The sequence below is a fragment of the Vidua chalybeata genome, chromosome 20 (assembly GCF_026979565.1).
Source record: "Vidua chalybeata isolate OUT-0048 chromosome 20, bVidCha1 merged haplotype, whole genome shotgun sequence".
NCBI lineage: Eukaryota > Metazoa > Chordata > Aves > Passeriformes > Viduidae > Vidua > Vidua chalybeata.
In genome coordinates this window covers 10,109,886-10,129,088 of record NC_071549.1, presented here as the reverse complement: position 1 = coordinate 10,129,088, position 19,203 = coordinate 10,109,886, and the positions used below count along the sequence as shown (strand labels likewise).

Here is a 19,203-nt window from a genome sequence, read left to right as displayed (position 1 = left end):
CCAGCCTGGGAAGCTGAAATATTGATATTGTAATGTAAAAGAAACCTGCTCTGTGGCTGGGATGGGGAAGGTGTCTCACCAAATAGTGGAAGATATAAAATATTTTTCAGACAATTAAGATACCATTTGGAAAAGCCTGTGGGGAGCAGGAGAAGGGGTGTTCCCCTCAAAGCCAGTGGGTGTGCTCAGAGCAATCCAAGCTAAACCAGGGCTCTCTTTTCTTTGGTTACTGTACATTTGAGAATGGAGAAAAAAACTGGATTTTTGAGGGGGAAAACACTTGTGTAAAATCTTTTGCTGTAGTGGATACAAGAGGAGCTTTTGCAGTGAAATCCCCACAAGCACTAAGGCTGTAATAGAACCTTGAATGGGGATTTCAGGTGAATTGTTGCCTCATGTGTTTTATTAGGCAATTTCACTTTTTATAGGTCTAACTTTCCCTTGTGTTTAAAGCCAGCCTTTGGTGCCTTCTTGCCTGAAGATCAGCATCTCCCTCTCCCCTCAGTCCTCAGGCAGTGTGTGCATAAAATCTAAAGAATAATTCAAAGGGGAGAATTTTTACCCTTCCCTTTTTTTATACCAAAAATGCTGTTAAACCCGACTTTGCCCATTTTTAGGTAAAGTTTAATTTTGTGAGCAGATTTCAGTTTTTTTAAGTGTTCAGTTTTTTAAAATGTCATGTGTTGGAACATCTCCAGACCAGTGATTAATCTTGATTTTCACTCTCTAGTTCCTCGCTTACCATTTCCCTGGCTGAAGTTTAATTCCTGATAAATTTGGGAGATGAGTCTCCCATGTCTGCCTGCCACTGGAACTGGGATCCAGCCATGGAACCTGAGCTGGGAGCAGCTGATGGCAAACATCACCTTTATTTCAGTGGGGCAAAACTCATCTGGAAAAGCCAGAGAAAACATCCTTCAGCCACCATGGTTTAAAGGCACTGCTGGGCCTTAGGCTGCTGCTGGAGCTCCATTAGCACAGTTTGGAACAGGAGACCAACACATGTTCTGGTTTAATCTTTATTGATTTTTTAAATTTTTTTTTTTACAAGTATAGAATCTCATTTAAATCAGACAGCGATCGCAGCAATCTGCCTGCTCCTCCTCCAGAGGCAACAGAAACTCCTCCTCAGGAGCGGGGCTCTCCTGGGCTCCAGTCACACTCCAGGGAAGTGACCCTGCCTCCACACAGTCCCTGCCCCTGGAGCCACGAGAAGGCTTCTCCCAGGGAAGGGCTGGGGCTGGAGTCGCTCCCGGCACACTCTGAGTGAGGCCAGGCCTCTGTCACCCACCCTGGGGACAGAGAGGAGCAACCCTGGAATGCAGCATAACCTTGAGGATGGAATGGAGAGAGGCAGGAATGGGCTAAGGCAGGTCCAGAGCAGAGCCAGAGCTGAGGAGCCCAGGGGATTGACCCTGTCCCAGGGCTGGGCTGGCTGCAGGGATGCTGGCCCACACAGCCCAGCCCGGGCAGGGCCCTGCACACATTCCTGAGCGTCTCTTTGGCTGCCCAGTGGCTTCAACCCTCTCGCTTCTGCCTCGAGCCACATCTGGACAAGATCTGTCAACTTTCCACCCACAAAACACACCAGCATTTTCCAGTATTCCAAGACTATTGCCCTGGCATGGAATGAGTGAAAAAGGATCTTGTATTTATTTGATTTGAATTGTTCAATTTTTATTTTACTTGTGGCCGACACGGACTGATTCAATCTTGTTTGTTTGGTTGGTTTTTTTTTCCCTTTTTTTCCCCCTAACTTTGAATACGATTAAGAGCTGACTAAAGATCTCAAACACTATATACTGAGAGTCACTACGGATGTTAAAGAAAACACCAGCACTAGCACCACAGCCCCTGTATTCCTGCCTCCCTGGTGCTTGGAAAACCTGCTGCTGTGGAGCAGGGCCTCGCTGGTGCTGCTCCCGAGCCACTACAGGGTTTTGCAAGGAAGCAAACAAGCTAGAACAGAATATCCAGGCTACTACTGCGGCACAAAGCGCACTTGGGTCATCCACTCTGCCCAGTGCCTCTTAGGCCCTTCCTCGGAGGATCCTAATAAACTTGACTAAAAAAAAAAAAAAAAAGAAAAAAAGACGGAGGCTTTATGGAAGGAATAAACTTATAATGAGACTTGGTTTTGCTAAATCAGAGATGCAGATGGGAAATCCCCATTGAGAAAAATGCTTTGAAGGGAATCGTTGGCCTTGCAGGTTAGTGAGGTGAGAACTGAGGTTCTGCTGTATGGTAAAGAACCAAAGTTGGCCGTGGAAGGAGAAGGGAACGTCTCCAGGAACAGCGCGTCCCTTCTGTTGTGCTTCCCGTCTGCAGTCCCGTTAAATTCCCCAGTAAGGCATCAGGGGTCTCCTCTCTCTCTCGTAAACGTCTGGGATGATGCCATAGGGTGTCTGTACCATTTTAACCGTGGTCTTCCCAAAGAGCTTCCTCTCGTAGTCTATCAGCTGCCTCCAGAAGCCCACGTTGGGCCGGATCACGGGGCGCCGCGACTTGACCCAGTTGTAGGCCTCGAAGAGGGAGACCTTGTGGTACTTCATGAGGAAGGCGATGCAGAGCGTGGCCGACCTGCTGACGCCGGCGGCGCAGTGCACCAGCGTGGCGCCGTGCTTCCGCGCCACGCTGTGGATCTTGTCGGCCACGCTGTCGAAGTACAGCGAGATGGGGGCGTTGGGCATGTCAGCCAAAGGCACTTTCACGTACTCAAACTGGGGCCAGTTGAAGTTGGGGATCTCGATGGTGGCGTTGATGATGCAGGTGATGCCCCGGGACAGCAGCAGGTGCCGGTTGGAGGCGACGCTGCCCCGGCTCAGGTACAGCGAGGGCGTGATCTGGGCGATGCCCCCCAGGGCACCTTCGGAGAGCATTCGCGGAGCCATCAGAGTTCTCGGCAGGGAGTTGTGGCTTCTGGAGGTCATGGAGGATCTTGGCACTCAGGCTTCCATTATGGGAAGAGAGCCAAGGGGATCTGCAGCCAAGGGAGGGATTGTCTGGCCTGGTGGCGGCAGGACAGCGAGAGCTCCCACTGCTTAGTCACTGCAAAACACAAGTGAGGCCACGTGAGCGGGGAGCCGTCCCTCACCTGCGTCCGTGCCAGGCAACAGGAAAGCCCAGCTCGCCCTGCTGCGGCCTGGCAAAGCTCCGTGGGGAATGTGGGGCTGGGCTCACAGTGCTCGTCACTGCTGTCCCCCAGGCGCTGCCTGGACAGATAGCAACAAAAAAAATCTTCCAGCCTAATTAACGCCAATTACTCGCCAAGGGTTTACTTGTGGGCCCGGACAGCATCTCACCTGGAGCAGCACGTGGAGGATGAGCTACACCTTTTCCATACTTAAACGCAGCAGCTTCACAGCTGGCCACAGTTCAAAGGGATGGTGAGGAACAGCAGATGCCAGCAATTTCCAGCACCCTGCCTTCTCCCCAGTGCCACCCTTCTCCTTTTTAGGTGTAGGAAAGGCCCCGCCAAAGCACATAAACAGAGGAAAATCGCTCATTAGGAAAGGCGGTGAGTCACGTCCATCCCCATCAGTCATCAGCTCTCACGGAAGCAGGGGAAGTGTGGAAAGAGTGACCTGGTTATGTCAGAAGCTGGGAGTAAAACCCAAGAGCAGAGGCTGGGACAGGGGAGGCTCTTGTCCTGCTTCAATGCCTGACTAATGCTTGGCAGAGAGACACGCTCTGCCGAGGCCTGGCATCACCCACGAGAACCACACGGGCCTGGAGGGTCCCTGCTCTGACTCCCCCTGCTCCTTTGGGGCGCCTCCAAGCCAGGGGAGAAGCTGCAGGCGAGGGAATGAGCCCTGGAGTATCAATAATTTGCCAGTCTGTGTGTTCTCTGTTTGGAGAAGGGCAGGGGAAAGGCTCCACTCTGTGCAGGCTGGGGAGTCCCTGCCCAGGTACCTCTGAGCCCACCCTGGTGGCACTGGCAGAGCTGAGGGGACTTGGGGGATGCTCAGGGCCTTGGGGACAGGGATCTGTCCCTCCAGCAATTCCTAATTATGTTAAGAGGGTCTTTTAAAGGGCTGTGGCTTCCCCAGCCCTCAGCTGTCTGCCCTCATGTCATGCTCTGGGAAGCACCCGCAGGCCCCAGCAGTGGCTGGTGGTGCTGCCAGTGGATTCCTGGCTCTGTGGTACAGAAACTTAATGAACATAACGTGGCCTCCTCCATAGCTCTTCCCTGGGCAGCTACTGAGCAGCTCCTGAAGCTGTGGACCTAAAGCTGCAAAAGTTCCTGTCCCAACACAAGGCTTTTGCTGCAGCTACGAGTGCTCAGCTTCCCCCCACTGCAGTCACCCAGCTGGAGCAGCAAGGAAAGGTGTGTTTCTTCAGAGGAATAAAGTTCTTTGAGCAGGGGAAATCCCTGCTCTCAAGCAGCTCTTACTGACAATGCAAAGGGTTTGGGCACTTACACTTAGTAAAAAGTCCTGCTCTAAGTCACGGACGGCACCGCGGTGCTCTGGGCTGCTGAGGCTGGGATGGCTCAGAGAGTGTGTCCAACGCTGAGCTGGGGAGACAAAAGAGCACGGATTGTACTGGGATCTGCACTGCACTCTAACAGTATAGGTGGGTGTCCAAGAACTGGGAGGGAGGACCACGGCTTCCCCACACAGAGACTGAGGACTCAGGGTGGCGCTTGCTGCCAACACCACAATGGCACCAATTCCTGCCAACACGGCACTCAAAATCATGGTGAGCCCAGAGGAATCTGAGCCTGGCACAGAAGTCATGGCTCGAAAAAAAATTAAGTCACTTAAGTAATTAATTTGCTCTACTGTCTCCTTTAGCATCTGCCCAGGCCCAGACAGCTGGGGCAGGTCTGTGTCCTTCTGATGGTGCCCAAGCCACCCACTGGGGACCCCCCGTTCCTGGGAATGGGAAGGGGCAGAGCTGATGCCAGAGCCACAGCACCGTGCTCCTGAAAAGCTGAGGATGGGGCCAGCATCCCCTTCCTTTTCTGGAAGCCCCCAGAGTGGAGGTGAATCACCTGGGAAAGGCTGCTGGGTGAGAGCAGTGCCACCCCAAAGCTGCCCTGAGCAAGGCAGAGCCTCCAGCTGCTCCCGGGGGAGCCGGAGCGCTCCTGAGGCGGTTTGGGAAGGGCTCTGCTGCTTTCCATAAAGTGGTTCCTGTTTGCAGGCAGGAACTTATCCGGGGATTTGCATGTGACAGGCTGGGCTCGCTCTGCAAACTCTGGGGCTGCCGGATAAACACCTGCTCATCCCATCCCATCCCATCCCATCCCATCCCATCCCATCCCATCCCATCCCATCCCAGGTGGCTCCAAGCCCCATCCAGCCTGGCCTTGGACACCTCCAGGGACCCAGGGACAGCCACAGCTGCTCCGTCCAACCTGTTACACCCCAGGTACACAGGACATCCCCGGGGCTCGCAATGGCCGGCACAGCTCCCCCCCGATCCAGAGCAGCTCTCAGCCAGGAGGACGGAATATTTTGAGGAGAATCTCCTTCTCGCAGCGGGAGATAAGGCTGCTGTGCCCACAATCCACGTGCCTGGGGGCTGATGGTGCCCGGCGCTGGGGGACAGCCACCAGGGCACCCGCTGCCGCGTCCCCTCCCGTGCTGCGCTCGCAGCAGGAGCTGGCTGGGATGCCACCGGCTGCGCCGTGCTGGCTCAGGCATGTGACAGAGCCACGCTGCTGCCCACACACACCAGGCTGAGCAGCTGCTGGCGTGCAGGGAGCTGGGAATGGAAGGGGCTCGTCTGCCTGGGCTGGCAGCGGCTCCGGCTGAGATCGGGAGCTTCCCCAGGCTCGCAGGTGTGAGCCTTCATCTGTCCCCAGGGCTGCAGCCCTGCGTCCCCTCTGCCCAGCCCAAAGTCCCCTGCTTTGCTCCCGTGACAGTCCCTTTGCCTCTCCCAGCACACCCGCGTTATCCCGCTGTAATCCAACGCTGTTGCTCTTCGCGCAGCCATTCCCGCCATTGTGCTGGGGCAGAGGAAAAGGAATGAAAAGCCTCTTGCCAGGCGCTGCTGAGTGCAGGAAAAAAAAGGAGAAAATTGCTGAAGATGGAACAAAGCACTCGCACAGCCCAGCGAGGCTGTGCCTGGGAAGGCTGATGGCACAAGAGGCTCCTGGCAGGGCACAGGGAGGGGCACCGGCTGCCCCTTCAGCCTCTGCACTGGCAGGTACAGCCAGGGTGCACCACCTCACGTGAAATAAAAACCCCATCTCTTCTCCCACTGCTCCTTGGTTGGGGTTTCTGAGTGCTGGCATAGCCCAAAGCCAGTGCCCCGGGGTGCTGGAGCCTGTCCAAGGGCTGGATCCAGAACTGTCACTAAAGCAGCACTGGAAGTGCTCTCCAAAGGAGCTGGAATGTCACTGGAGTGTCCTGCAAAGGGCTGACATCCCCAGAGGGTGCAGATGGCCCTTTGGGAGAAGACTGGCTGGCAGTGGGCCGGTGGCAACCAGGTGTTCCTGCCATCACATCCTCCTTTTTCTGGGCTGACTCCAGTTAACGAATTAATTAATCTTGCAGCAGCCCTGACCCACAGTAAATCCCTTTCCAGACTGTGCCTTGGTCTTGCCCACGTGCAGAGCCCAGACAGTGTCCCGTGGGGTGGCAGGGGGTCCCTGGGGTGGCAGGGGGCAGGACTGGAGCTGCCTCCTCCCTCCCTGACAGACTGGTGGGTTCTGCCATTTCCCTCCTCTGCATAATCAGGGGTGGGGGAAGCCAGTGGCTAATTACAGCCTGGAGAACACTCTGCTCCTCAAAGCCTCCAGGTCCTTTCCCAGCGCTCCTGGCCAGCACCATCCTCAGGTTTATGGCGAGAGGACACTTCTCCAGCCCCATCCAACCTGGATCTCATCCTGCACCCACCAGCTCTCCACAGCTTTCAGGTGTGCCTCCAGGCTGAGCTTCGTGCTTCCCCTGTCTCAGGAGAAGGGGCAGTGCCTAGCCCGGGTAGCTGCTCCCGTGGAAGGCTGGCTGTATCCCACCTGGGCTGGATCTCCTGGCCCCAGAGCAGCTCCTTTCCAGGTAAGAGGATCTTCAAAGCAATGCAGCAATCCCGATGCCGAGGTTGGTGTTTTGTGGTGCAGCCCCTTGGAAAGGTTGCTGCCGGCAACGCTCGTGGCTCTGCTCTGCCAAATCCTGCAACAGCTGGAGTTTGTTTCTCTTGCTTTCATTCCTGGGAACGCAGTCCTGTTAACAAAGGCTGAAATTCCCACGGGAAAGCATTGCTGGTTCCTGGACCTCCTGAGAAAGACTTGAAAACACCTCTGGAAGCTCAAATGACAAACAGGGTGAGTTTGTGAGTTGAGTACTGTGATCTCCAGGACAGGAGGGAGAACTGGTCGGGCTCTAGACAATGAGTTGGCAAGTCTGAGCTTCTGCCTTCTTATTCTGGTGCTGCCGGGTGGTTTGCTCTGATTTTTAAGGGTTTGTTTGTTTGTTTGTTAACGCAGCTCCTCTGTCTTGAGAGCTGAGGCTGTAGCTCATCCCTGAGGCACTTGAGTTTCTGTTGGGTTGTGTGGCAGGAACACAACCATGGGGCTGGTACCTGGGCAGGTGAGAGCTCCCCCAGGCCTCTCTCCCTCTGGACTGTGGGTTTAATGCAGGGTGGGCCCTGCTCTGCTCATGGAACAGAGACACTGAAGCCCCTGGTTTAATTCCCAGATCATCATCCGGGATTTGAAGCAGGTTTGTGGGCTGGGTGTGCAAAATGTCAGTACTGAGGCAAGGCTTCTCCCCCCTCCCAGGAGAGGAAAAGTTATTCATTTTGGAGATGACAAATGCTCTCTAATCCTGCAGTAAAGAGAAGAGTCAATATCGCAGGCGCTGAATGAACGAGCCTGCTCAGGGCTCTTCCCAGCCAGGCTGAACAGCAAAATTGCTTCAGAAATGGTCCTGGAGAGTGGCATTTCAAATAAATTTCAGCAGACAGCACAAACTGCAGCCATTCTGGGGTCAGGGCTTGCTTTTGCTGAGTCCCAGGGAGCCCAAAGCAGAGCCGGGAGGGGAGAGAACGAGTGGGAGCCGCCGGCTCCTCTTCCCAGCCCTTGGCTCTGCTCTCCTGCCTTTGGTTGTGCTCCTGGAGCCATTACAGGCTCCTCCCGCGTGGGTCAGAGCCATCAGCACATCCTCACCATGGACAGGTCGAGTGGCTGGGGTTTGGAATGGGAAAGAAGGAAGGGGAGCAGGCAGGGTGATCTGGGCTGAGCCGGAGGATGCTGTGACCAACCCCCGACTGATTCTGCTGGCAGCCCGGGCTGGCCTCTCGGAGCAGGATGGGAGCTGTCAGATGTTAAATCAAGATAATAATCTGTCTGCCCGGAGCTCTGAGCAGGCCTGGCTGCTTGTGCAGCTCTCAGCACAGCTGGGTCCCCGCGCTTGCCAGAACACACCAGTAACTTCCCAGAGGATCCACAACAAGGGGAATCATGTCCCAAACGCACAACAAGGAACCCTGCAACCAGTCCCGGGCTCTCCTGGGAAGCTCAGCGACCCCAGATCAAGCAGTTTAGTCCTGCCTGCAAGCACAGAGTCCTGCCTGCCCCCCGTGCCTGGAATGCAGGCTGCTCCCGGAGCCGAGGCAGCTCCCCGGGCTGCAGGGCTGGCAATCCCTCAGGAGCCTGTCCCAGCCTGCTGCCTTCAGAGGGGTGACAGCTGACACTCCTGTGTCCCTCCTGCTGGCACCAGCGGGGTGCCCTTGGTGAGGCCAGGGCTTGGCAAGGCTCACCTGCTGCCTCCTGCCTCTGCTGAGGATGAGCCACCCTCGCTCCACAGCCAGGCTCTGCTCCCACATGGCAGCACCGAGCCTCGGGCTGGCACCAGGCTCAGGGGTGGTGACTCTAACCCAGCCCGAGGTGCCCAGCTGAGCAGTGTCTGAGAGCTCTGCCAGCCAAAATCACTCCCCGATTGCCAATTCTCCCAGCAGGAAAAATGGGCGGCGATGTTTTTGCAAGGACTCATCTGAGGATGCCACTTGGCACCACGGGCAGAGTCCCAGGCTGCCAGGCAGGGCAGCAGCTCAGCAGCAGCTCAATTCCCACTGCCACCAACTCCTGTGACAGCGGCGCTGCCCACGGCCACGCTGTGATCCCTGTCACCCTGTGATCCACGCAGCCACCCCCTTCCACAGCAGGAACAGGCAGTGCTCCCTCTCCAGCTGGATCCTGCCAGCTGCCAGCCAAACCTCTGGCCACAGGGAGAGCTCCCGGCCGCAGGGACGGAGCGAGACGGGCAGCGGGCACGACCTGGGGCAAGGATTTCTAAATCCTTGCTCTGCTCTGAGGACAAGCCTCCCTCGGCAAGCAGCGAGAGGATTTGATGCAAGGAAAACAAACCATCTTTCTTTCAAACGCCACGTCTGTGCTTTAAGAGCCACGGGCTCCGTGTGCTGCTCGCTGGGAGAGCGCCGCGGGGGCACGGGGCTCCCCCAGCACGGAGCAGTGCCGTGGCCACCTGCATCCTGCTTAAAAAACTCCTGGGAGGCACGTGAAATGCTTTTAAAGCCAGAAGTGAGCTGTGAGGAGGCACGAACGAGATGAGACTGTTGCGTGCAGCATCAGTTCCCTACTTGGCTGAGCACTGGGGGCTGTTTTCCAGCCCCCAGTGGTGATACCGCCTCTTCTGGAGCACCACAGATTATTCCAGCGCCAGCTGATGGCATCTGGATTGCAGGTGGAGTTTAGGAAAGCTCCATCCCCTGCTCCCTGTGTCCAAGTGTGACCCCGGGGGACGTGGATGGAGAGCAGGGGGGGGCACATTCAGGGAGCAGACCCACGCCTGGCTCTGGCTCCCGGGGTGCTGCAAGATGGAGCCTTGTTTTTCCCGGAGCCGTGCCCTGCGCAGTCACAGCTGACAGGAGGGACACAATCTCTTCCCTGTTAGCAGAACAAAACACAGGGACCTGGTGTGTTTGCTCGTGTGTGACCCCGCCGGGCCCAGGGCTGTGCCTGCTGCTCGTGGGGCTCTGCCCCAGCCCACCCCAGAGCCCATAAAATTGAAGGCAGCTGCAAATTCACTGCAACGTGTCCTGGAAACAGTCCGGTGCCTCCACGCTGGCCTCACCCGGGCCTTTTCCAGGGGCAGTGCCAACTGCTGCATGCTCTCAGCTGCCTGCCTTCTCAGGGGGGCTCAAAGCTGGTGAACCTGATGGTGACACATTCCCCTCCAGAGGCATTCCCGGCGGGCAGGGGCTGCCCACGCCTTCCCCACGCTTCCCAAGGCCGGGCAGGGGCTGGCTGGGCAAGGGTGGGAGCAGAGGGATGTGCCCGCGGCAGCTGTAAGGAGTGAGGTCAGCTCTGAGCACATCCCTGGGTTGTGTCGGGTAACAGGAAGAGAGGCCAATCTTAATCAGTTAGGGGGAGATGGAGTTTGCACATGGAGCTTCCCCTGTGAGCACCCCTCGGCTCCCAGGAGGTTGCTCTGGCTGCTCCAGGCTGGGGGGAATTCTCTTTTCCAGGGATGCTGTGCAAATTCACATGTCCTCCATGAAGGACTGCTGCCCCCCCCTCGATGGGAGGGACCTGCAGACCCCCCCACACTGCACCCACAATGGTGAAAATAAATGAGAATTAATTCGCATTGGCCTGGGAACCCTGACCCGCCTGGCCTAGGGGTGACTGTGGCAGCACCTGTTGATCCTTCCTGCTGGGAACCCCAAACCTGCCTGGTTATTATCATTTTATACTATTTTTAAAGCAGGGGAGTAGCTGTGTGAGCTGAGCCCACGCACTGCCTGCACTACAGGTGCCCTGGGAAGGGTGGGCAGTGCCTTTGCCTCCCAGCTCCTGGCTTTATTCCCGAGCATCCAGGGAGCTGGGACTCCTGTTCAGAGATTCCTCAGCTATTTCCAAATGCCAGAGCCCTCTCAGCAGGTTATGGCTGCTCAGAGTGTCCTTTTTGAAGTGATAAATGGGTGTGTGTGTGCTGAGGGCTGTGTACCTGGAGAGGAGGGGCTGTGAGAAGCTCCCGTGCCTGGTTTGAGGTGTTATCCCTCCCTTCTAGGGAAAACCACCCTGGAAGGAAAGTCCTGCAGTGGTGGCAGGAAGCCTGGAAGGCTTCTCTGGTGAACAGCCTGTAGTAGATGGCTGTGGTGGGGTCAGTGTGTGCTGCTCCCAGGCCCCACTGCCCTGCCCAGGTGCCTTTTCCCCACTCCTCATTCCCAGCCTTTTCCTGCATGCCCAGGCGTGCAGGTGGCTGGTTCCGTGGGACAAAGCTGGTTCTGGCTCCCAGAGCAGAGACCTGAGACTTCTTTGTGGCGGCTCTGCATCCCTTTCCTCCCTCCCATGGAGCAAAAGATTCCCCCCCACACACCCTGAACATTTCTAGCACTAGAGCAGCATGAGCTCTCCGGCTTTCCAGCTCCGAGATTCCAGCTGGGATCAGGTATTGAATTAAGCCATGCAAATTTCCATCTTGCCCTGACCAACGAGGAAGCAGTGCCAGAGCCCAGAGCAGACCCCGCAGCGAGGGCTCAGATGAAATCCCTGGGATTTGTTCCTGGAGGAACCCGGGATGTCTGTGTCCCTGTCCAGGACCCAGGCGAGCCCTCGAGGGCAGGAAGGACAGGCAGAGCTGCACGTTCACACCTTCCAGGCACAAATCGATTAAAACCTGCTGCATTACTGCTCCCCTGACGTTCACCAGGGTCACGACAGCCAAGTCGTGGCAGCAGATCTCTGTGCCAGCGGGGAACAGCACGTGTCCCCCAAATTAGGGATCCTTCCTTCTCATTCCTTGGGAACCAGAGTGCCACAGAGCCCGTCCCAACCACCGGGAACACAGCAAACACCAAGGTTTACAGTGAGGCCTGGGGGAGGAATCCAGTCCCTGCCAGAGCAGGGGCAGCTGATCCGGTGTATCGTAAGGGAAAACTGTTTTGTCAGTGCTAATCCTCCACCATTCCTGAGGCAGGGGCATTAGGGATAAACTGAACTTGCAACATGATATTAAGGCATCTGCCAACACTCGAACCTCCAGAATAAAAGGCTCATTTGCTGCCCAGTCGAACAGGTTATAATCCTGCCCCATCTCCCTACAGCCAAATGCCACTCATTGATTACCGGCGTTGCTCAAAGCAGCTGCTCCGGAGCTGAGTCAAGGGCCGTGCATGCAACCGGGCTGGATGTGAGGCCGGGCAGCTGCAGGCACCCGCCGGGGCTTGGGGGCACCGGGGAGCCCTGGGAGCTGGGGGTGTGGAGGGCAGGAGCCAGGGATGGGAGCCAGGGCAGGAGCCAGGGATGGGAGCCAGGGCAGGAGCCAGGGATGGGTCCTCCACTCCAGCAGGCTGATGGGCAGGAGCCAGGGATGGGAGCCCAGAGCAGGAGTGCAAGGGCAGGATCCAGGGAAGGATGCTGAGCTGGGGGTGCCGATGGCAGGATCCAGGGAAGGATGCTGAGCTGGGGGTGCCGAGGGCAGGAGCCAGAGGTGGGTGCTGAGCCGGGAATGGGTGCCGACGGCAGGATGCAGGGATGGAGGAGCCCTGTTACAGCACAGCCCGTGGTGGGGCTGGCTCCACGTCGAGGAAGCCCCCGGAGCCGTGCCCGCGGCTGCTCTGGTGCAGCTCGGAGGTGCCCCCCGCTCTGAGCAGCGGCCACCGCGTTCCCTGCCGCGTCCCGCTCCTTGGGGCAGCCCCGGCGGCGCCGCCGCTGCCCCGTCCCGCCGCGGCGGGGCCGCTGTCCCACGGCACGGCCCCGGTACCCTGAGCCCGGCGGGGATCCGAACCTCCCCGCGTCCCGTCCCGCCCGCCGGGGGCCCCTCCGGAGGCACCGTAGGCGGGCTGGGGACAGCGAACACAGCGGGGCCCCCAGCCCCAGCGCCCCGGCTCCCCCCGCCCGGCCCGCCCGGCCCGGCCCGGCCCGGCCCGTCCCTACCATGGCTCCCGGGCGGCGGCTCCGCGCTCCCTCGCGGCCGTGGCGGCGGCGGGCCGGGACTTTTATCGTGCTCGGCCGGCTCCGTCTCGGCGGTGCCACCTGACCGCGGCTGCCGGGGCCGCCCCCGCCCGCAGAGCCGCCGTTACCAGGCTACGGGGGGCGGCCCGGCCCGGCCCCCGGGCGGGGGCTCCGGGAGACCGGCCCCGCTTAAAGGCGCCGCCGCCGGGCCCGCGGGGCCTGTGGGGACGGGACAAAGGGGGCTCCCGGTGGGGACATGACGGGGTCGCTGTGGGGATGGGGACAGCTGAGGGTCACTGTGGAGAAAACACGGGGTGCCTGTGGGGAACGGGGAGAGCGGGGTGTGCTGTGGGGCGCGTCAGGTTCCCGGGGGATGTGACTCTGTGTGGGGATGAGTGGGGGTCCCTGTGGGGGTGGAAACGAGCGAGGGTTTCGGTGGGGACGTGACGGGGTCGCTGTGGGGACGGAGACAATGGGGATCCCAGTGGGGACGTGCCAGGTGCCCTGTGGGGATGGATGTGTGGAAGTCAGTGAAGGGACATTGGCAGGGAGAGGTGGTCGCTGTGGGCACGGGGCTGTGGCAGGGTCCCCTTGAGGATGGGACAGCGTGTGGGGATGTGGCAGGGCCCAGGACATCCCTTGTTAGGGATGGGACGTGCCGTGTCCCCGTGGGGACCCTGCCAGCGTGTGTGGGGACAAGGTGGGGTCCCTTCGGAAATGGGGACGTGCCAGAGTCCCTCGGCTCGATGGGTGCTCACTGGGGAGGGGGCCAGCCCTGAGAGAGAGAAAGGAACCTGGTTTTGGTGATTTAGGGCATCCCAAGCCACAGCTCCTCCCCACACTGGGAGCACAGTGAAGGAATGTCAGGTGGTCCTGAGGCTCCTGGGGCTTCTTGTGGCACCCTCCTGGGGGCCAGGCTGGACCCTGGCCCAGGGCAGGGTGGGCTGGGATCCCCATGGAGGGATGCCACGGGCTGGGATCCCCAAGGAGGGATGCCACGGGCTGGGATCCCCAAGGAGAAATGCCACAGGCTGGGATCCCCAAGGAGGGATGCCATGGGCTGGGATCCCCAAGAAATGCCACAGGCTGGGATCCCCAAGGAGGGATGCCACGGGCTGGGATCCCCAAGGAGAAATGCCACAGGCTGGGATCCCCAGGGAGGGATGCCATGGGTTAGGGGATCCACACAGCAAAGGGGACAGAGAGTTTGTTTTCGACTGCAAACTGTGGGACTGAGGTGAAAGCTCTGCTCCCACTGCCTCACCACCATGGCATGGGACAAGGCTGGCACTGGCAGAGGAGGAGGAGGAGGAGGTGGGAGGAGGAGGAGGAGGAGGAGGTGGGCAGCCTCTGCCTTAACCCCGCGGCTGCTGGAGCGAAGCGTGGCCACCCCAGCCCGCCTTTGTTCGCTTTCTGGTTTTGTTGTCGCACGCTCCGACTGAAATAGCCCAAATCCCTCATAGGAAGCTTCCCCCAGCCCGAGCCCTCGGCTGGTATCTCGCTCGGGCAGGTTTCATGACTCAGCAGCCCAGATGGAGCCGTCCCTCACAGCCCTCAGCTCCAAATCTGTTTATTGCTCCAGAGGCTGTTTTTCCAAGAACCTCGCTGCTTTATAGCAGCCAGAGCTCTCCCTTAAAACCCTGCCTCTCCAGCGAGGGCTCGCGTCACACTCCGCGCGGAGGTGGGCGAGGAACAAAAATAGACAAATTAAGAAAACCTCAAAAGGCCAAAAAATAAAAATGTGAGGGTTCTGGCTCTCCAAGCTCAAGGTTTGCTTTGCCTCCGTGTTGCATCAGTTCTGCTGCCTTCCTTGGAGCTGCACCATCGCAGGGGCAGACGCAAATCCCCGGGTGATCACCGGGTCTGTGAGGAGCTGAGAGACTGCTGAGCCCCCGGGGTGTCCCCCTTGGAGCTGGGGTCCCTGGGCCGGGGGCTCGGAGCCCTGGCAGTGCAAGCCTGGGGTGGTGTTTACTGGCCATGGGCAGCGTAGGGAGAGACGAAGATGGGTTTTGAGTGGCAGCCTGTGGGATTCCCTGTGCAAGAATCTAAACCCCTCATTCCCCCTCACCACCACTGAGTGAGAATGAGGCTCTTGCACAGCTCCAGTTGCTCATCCTGGGCAGTTTTTAACTACTCACACAACTGCAAAGGTGTTTCTAATGCCGGTGCAACTCGTGCTTTTAACCTGCACCCTGCCGGGAGCTTTATGTGTGTTTGGTGTGGGACAGAGGAGGGACACAGCAGGGGACAAAGCTAAAAGGGAATGCCAGCTCCTTCCCACACTCAGCCCTGGCCAGAGGTTCATTCACAGGAGCTGGGGGCTGCTGTCCTGCCAAGCCCCCTCCTGCCAAGAGCTGTTTTATCCAGGATGGATGTTTGAGGGGCAGGCGGGACTGTGAGGGTTTGCTCCTGAGCACAGGGGAGGTGTCAGGCATTGGGTGCTTTCCGGGGCAGCTGCCCACTCTCTGCCCTGGCATAGGGGTGCTCTGCAGGGCCTCTGTGGGACCTCCAGACCTGGGAAGGCAGCCTGAGCTCCCACCTGTACAGCCCAGGGGGTGTGGGGCAGCAGCAGCTCTCCTCTAAGGCAGACATCGTGTTGTGGACAGGTTTTCCCCCTTGGGAAAGTTCTGAAGACTGTGTAGGGCCAAGATGCTCCAAGTGGTGACCGATGACCCCGCGGTGCCTTTGGGGACGATGGCTTTGGGAGGGTCAGGACTTGGACTCTGGTCCTTGTGGCTATTCCGTGACTCTGTGAACCCACCTTCCCCAGCCCAGCCCAGCCTGGCAGATGCCCGCTGGCTGTGCTGGGGTGAGCACAGCGCGGTGGGTCCCGGGCACATTCCCGAAGGGTGCGCCTGACCACGGGCCATTAGCTGGTCATTAGGGCTATTATCTTAATCACGGGTGTTCCCCTGCTCTGTGCAGGGTGTGCTCAGGGTCACGCAGGCCTGCTGCGAGGGGAGAGCAGGCTGCCTTCTGCACTGCCATCCATCCATCCATCCATCCATCTATCCCTCCTTCCATCCATCATCCATCCATCCATCCATCCATCCATCCATCCCTCCATCATCATCCATCCATCCATCCATCCACCACCCATCCATCCATCCATCCATCCATCCATCCATCCATCCATCCATCCATCCCTCCATCATCCATCCATCCATCCATCCATCCATCCATCCATCATCCATCCATCCATCCATCCATCCATCCATCCATCCCTCCATCATCCATCCATCCATCCATCCATCCATCCATCATCCATCCATCCATCCATCCATCCATCATCCATCCATCCATCCATCCATCATCCATCCCTCCATCCATCCATCCATCCATCCATCCATCCATCCCTCCATCCATCCATCCATCCCATCCATCCATCCATCCATCCATCCATCCCTCCATCCCTCCATCCATCCATCCATCCCAGTTTCCATGGCTACACCAGAGTTTACTCTTCCCCACCTTCGACCTGCACCGGTGTGATGCGGACAAAGGTCCCTGTGTGAGGCAAAAAGCCCAGGGATTGGGACCTCCTGGTTTTGGGGGCAACAGCTGCATCCAGGGTGGTCGGAGCGTGGAGCGACAGGCGCTGAGCACCCGGCAGCACCCCCAGCCCAGCCGGAGGGAGCCTTGGAGGGGCTGGTTTGGGGTGCTGCCTTCCCCTCCTCGCCTCCCTGACGGCAGCAGGGACCCAGGGGAGGCAGCGAATGCTCCTGTGGGGGCAAATCCCGGCGCGGGGCCATCGGCCGCCTGGCGCTCGATGCGAGGCGACAGCCGGAGCAGAGATCCCCGAGCAGGCGCTCCTTAATGGGCGAGAACAAAGCCCGGGCTTGGGTCACCACGTGGTGGGGCTTCGGTGGCCGAATGTGGGTCAGCGGAGGCCTCGCTGGGGAGGCAGGGCTGTCACAGCTCCGCAGGGATGTCACAGCTCCACAGGGATTTCAAGCACAGCAGGGCTTTGTTGGCTTCCCAGCGGCACAAGGAGCAGAAGGGGAGCGTGTTCCAATCCGAGCTCCCTGGGCAGGAGGATTTTGGCTGAGGGGCTGCCAGGATGTGGCCGTGAGGGTGTGTCACCCTTCCCAAATCCACGGGGTGCTCTGATCCGTGAGGCCAGTGGGTGAAATGGGCAGTGTTTCCACAGCCCAGGTGTGTTGGGCTGTGGGGAGCCACACGTGTGCCACAAGCTTAGTCAGCACCGGGACAATCCCAGTGCCCTGCCCTGCATGCCAGGATCCCTGCCTGCCCCTGGCCACCCAGGTGCCTCATGGAGGAAAGTGCTGTCCCCCAAGGCCAGATTTCCCTCTGATGGGCTGTGGGTGACCGTGGGCTCTAGAAGGTAGAGCTCTGCTGCCGTTTGTTTGTGTTTGTTGCGTTTGGGGCGCCCTTATTGCATTGACCGGCCCCTCGCTAGGCAGAGGGATGCAGGGATGCTGTGTAGTGCAGGACCCCACGGCGTGGGCTGTGTTTTGGCAGCTCCCTCGGTGAGATGCCAGGGTGCCAGGGTGCCGCTTTGTCTCGGGAGGGTGGGGTGAGTTTCATCGGGTGCTCGCCCGCTGAGTCAGGGGCTGAGCAGCCACACGTGAACCGCGGCCGTGCCCCGCGTGCCTCGGGGATGCTCCGTGTCCTGCCCCGACCCCCTCTCCGCAGCCCGGGGCCAGGCTGGGAGCGAGGGCTGGGGCACTGACATGGCCTGGCAGCTCAGCCTCCCCAGGGAGCTGCTCCTGCCCCATGGCAGCACCGCCTGCCTCCTGTGCAGCCGAGCTGGGGGCTGGCCCGTCCCAGGGACCCCAGACATCCCCTGGGAGCTGGGCCTGGAGGTGCTCTGGCAGTGCCTGCCCCTCCAGCGCTGCATGAGGTGCTCTGAGCTCCCATCCATTCCTATTTCACTCCCATTGGGGAGTGCTGGCGCCTGGTTCATAAAACATTGGCTTTCCAGACAGGCTTTGCAAAAGAAATGAGATGTTGGTGATGGTACGGAGAGCTCAGGAGGTTCCAGGGTGCATTCCCTGGAGCAAAGGCTGCTCACAATCCTTGCTTGTGGCCATGGAGAGCCTGCGGTGGGGCAGGCATTGCCCAACAGCTCCCACTCCGTGAGACCCAAAATGCTGGACACCTGTGTGCTCTGAGCTGCTGCTCTGTGTTCCCCATGCTCTTCCTACTCCTTGTTGGGTTCCACATGGTCCCGACCCAGCTGTGCCAGGTGTGAGAGCACACAGCTGGGATGTGTGGCCTGGCTCCCTGTGGGAGTGTGTTCAGCTCCCTGGGTAGCAGGCAGGTGGGAAGAGGCCCAGTGGGCTGGGGGCTGCAGGAATTTGTGTGCCTGGTGCTGCTGATGGGCTCAGTCCCAGCACTGTCCATCAGCTCCAGTCATGGGGAGGGCTGTGGGAATGTGCTTTGCCTGTGCCACTGTGTGTGCTTTCTCCACAGTCACTAATAAATCCATGCTGGCTTTTCCTGGAAGGTCACCCAGCCAGTTTGCTGCAAGGCCAGAGATCACTATGGGGCATCACCACGTGGTTTGGATTTTTCCCTTTTCCCTTCTCACCAGGACGGCAGCCTGGGGTTTCTCTAACCACAGCTCAAAAGCTGCTGCTCCAGTGTGGTGTTTTCTCCCAGGGAGACGGTTTAGGTTTCACAGGCCCCTCCTGATGGGAATTTGAGCAGGCACTAAAACTAGGGCTCCTTGTGTGCCGTTGTTATCGGCGTTATCCGCTCCGTGGGGAGCAGGAGCCGGTGCTGGGGCGGCGGGAGCCCCCGGGATCTGCTCCAGGCAGCCCCCTCCTCCCCGGCTGAGTCACCAGCGGGCCCAGCACGTTTGCTGCTGGGGTGACGGCAGCTGTGAGTCCCAAAAAAAACCCCCAGCACTGATGCTTTAATGACAGGCGGATAACACAGCCCCGGGAAGACTCATTCCGTGCATACCTCAGTGCTGTGACTAAGCCTGCTGGGCTGGAGCAGCCGCAGCCTCCCCGCGTCACCCCGGCCCTGGTGTCACCAATTCTGCAGGTCCCACCATCCCAAAGTGCCCATCTCCAGCCTTGTTCCATATTTAATGTTCCATGTCCACCTGAGTCTGTAATTAAGGATCTGCATCCCCCAGCTGTGAGTCTGGGGTGCAGCGAGGGCTGGCGTTCCCCAGCCACAGCAGTGGCCCCCCAAAACCAACCCTGGCTGATCCCAGGGTGGTTCCAGTGCCCTCAGCCCCTTTACTGCCTTTGGGTGCAAGTCCCCTGAAGGGCTGGGTAAAAGAAAGGCAGTTTGGCTGTTTAATGTTAAAAGACAAGTGGGAAAAACATTCCCAAGGTTTTACAGCTTACTGTGCCCTTTCC

General features: G+C 58.8%; 1 protein-coding gene across 1 annotated transcript; it reads right to left on the bottom strand.

Annotated features, from left to right (window-relative positions):
* Positions 1–2,107: 2,107 nt before the first annotated feature.
* DUSP14 (dual specificity phosphatase 14) lies at positions 2,108–13,025 on the bottom strand. Its single transcript, XM_053961243.1, has 3 exons — positions 12,848–13,025; positions 4,422–4,516; positions 2,108–3,048 (listed from the first exon to the last, which is right to left on the bottom strand). Exon 3 carries the CDS (start codon positions 2,928–2,930, stop codon positions 2,334–2,336), a length of 597 nt encoding a protein of 198 aa, XP_053817218.1. The 5' UTR covers positions 2,931–3,048; positions 4,422–4,516; positions 12,848–13,025; the 3' UTR covers positions 2,108–2,333.
* Between the last annotated feature and the right edge of the window lie 6,178 nt (positions 13,026–19,203).

Excerpts from the sequence above, each read along its gene's own strand:
- DUSP14 (XM_053961243.1), bottom strand. The coding sequence starts at position 2,930 with ATGACCTCCAGAAGCCACAACTCCCTGCCGAGAACTCTGATGGCTCCG.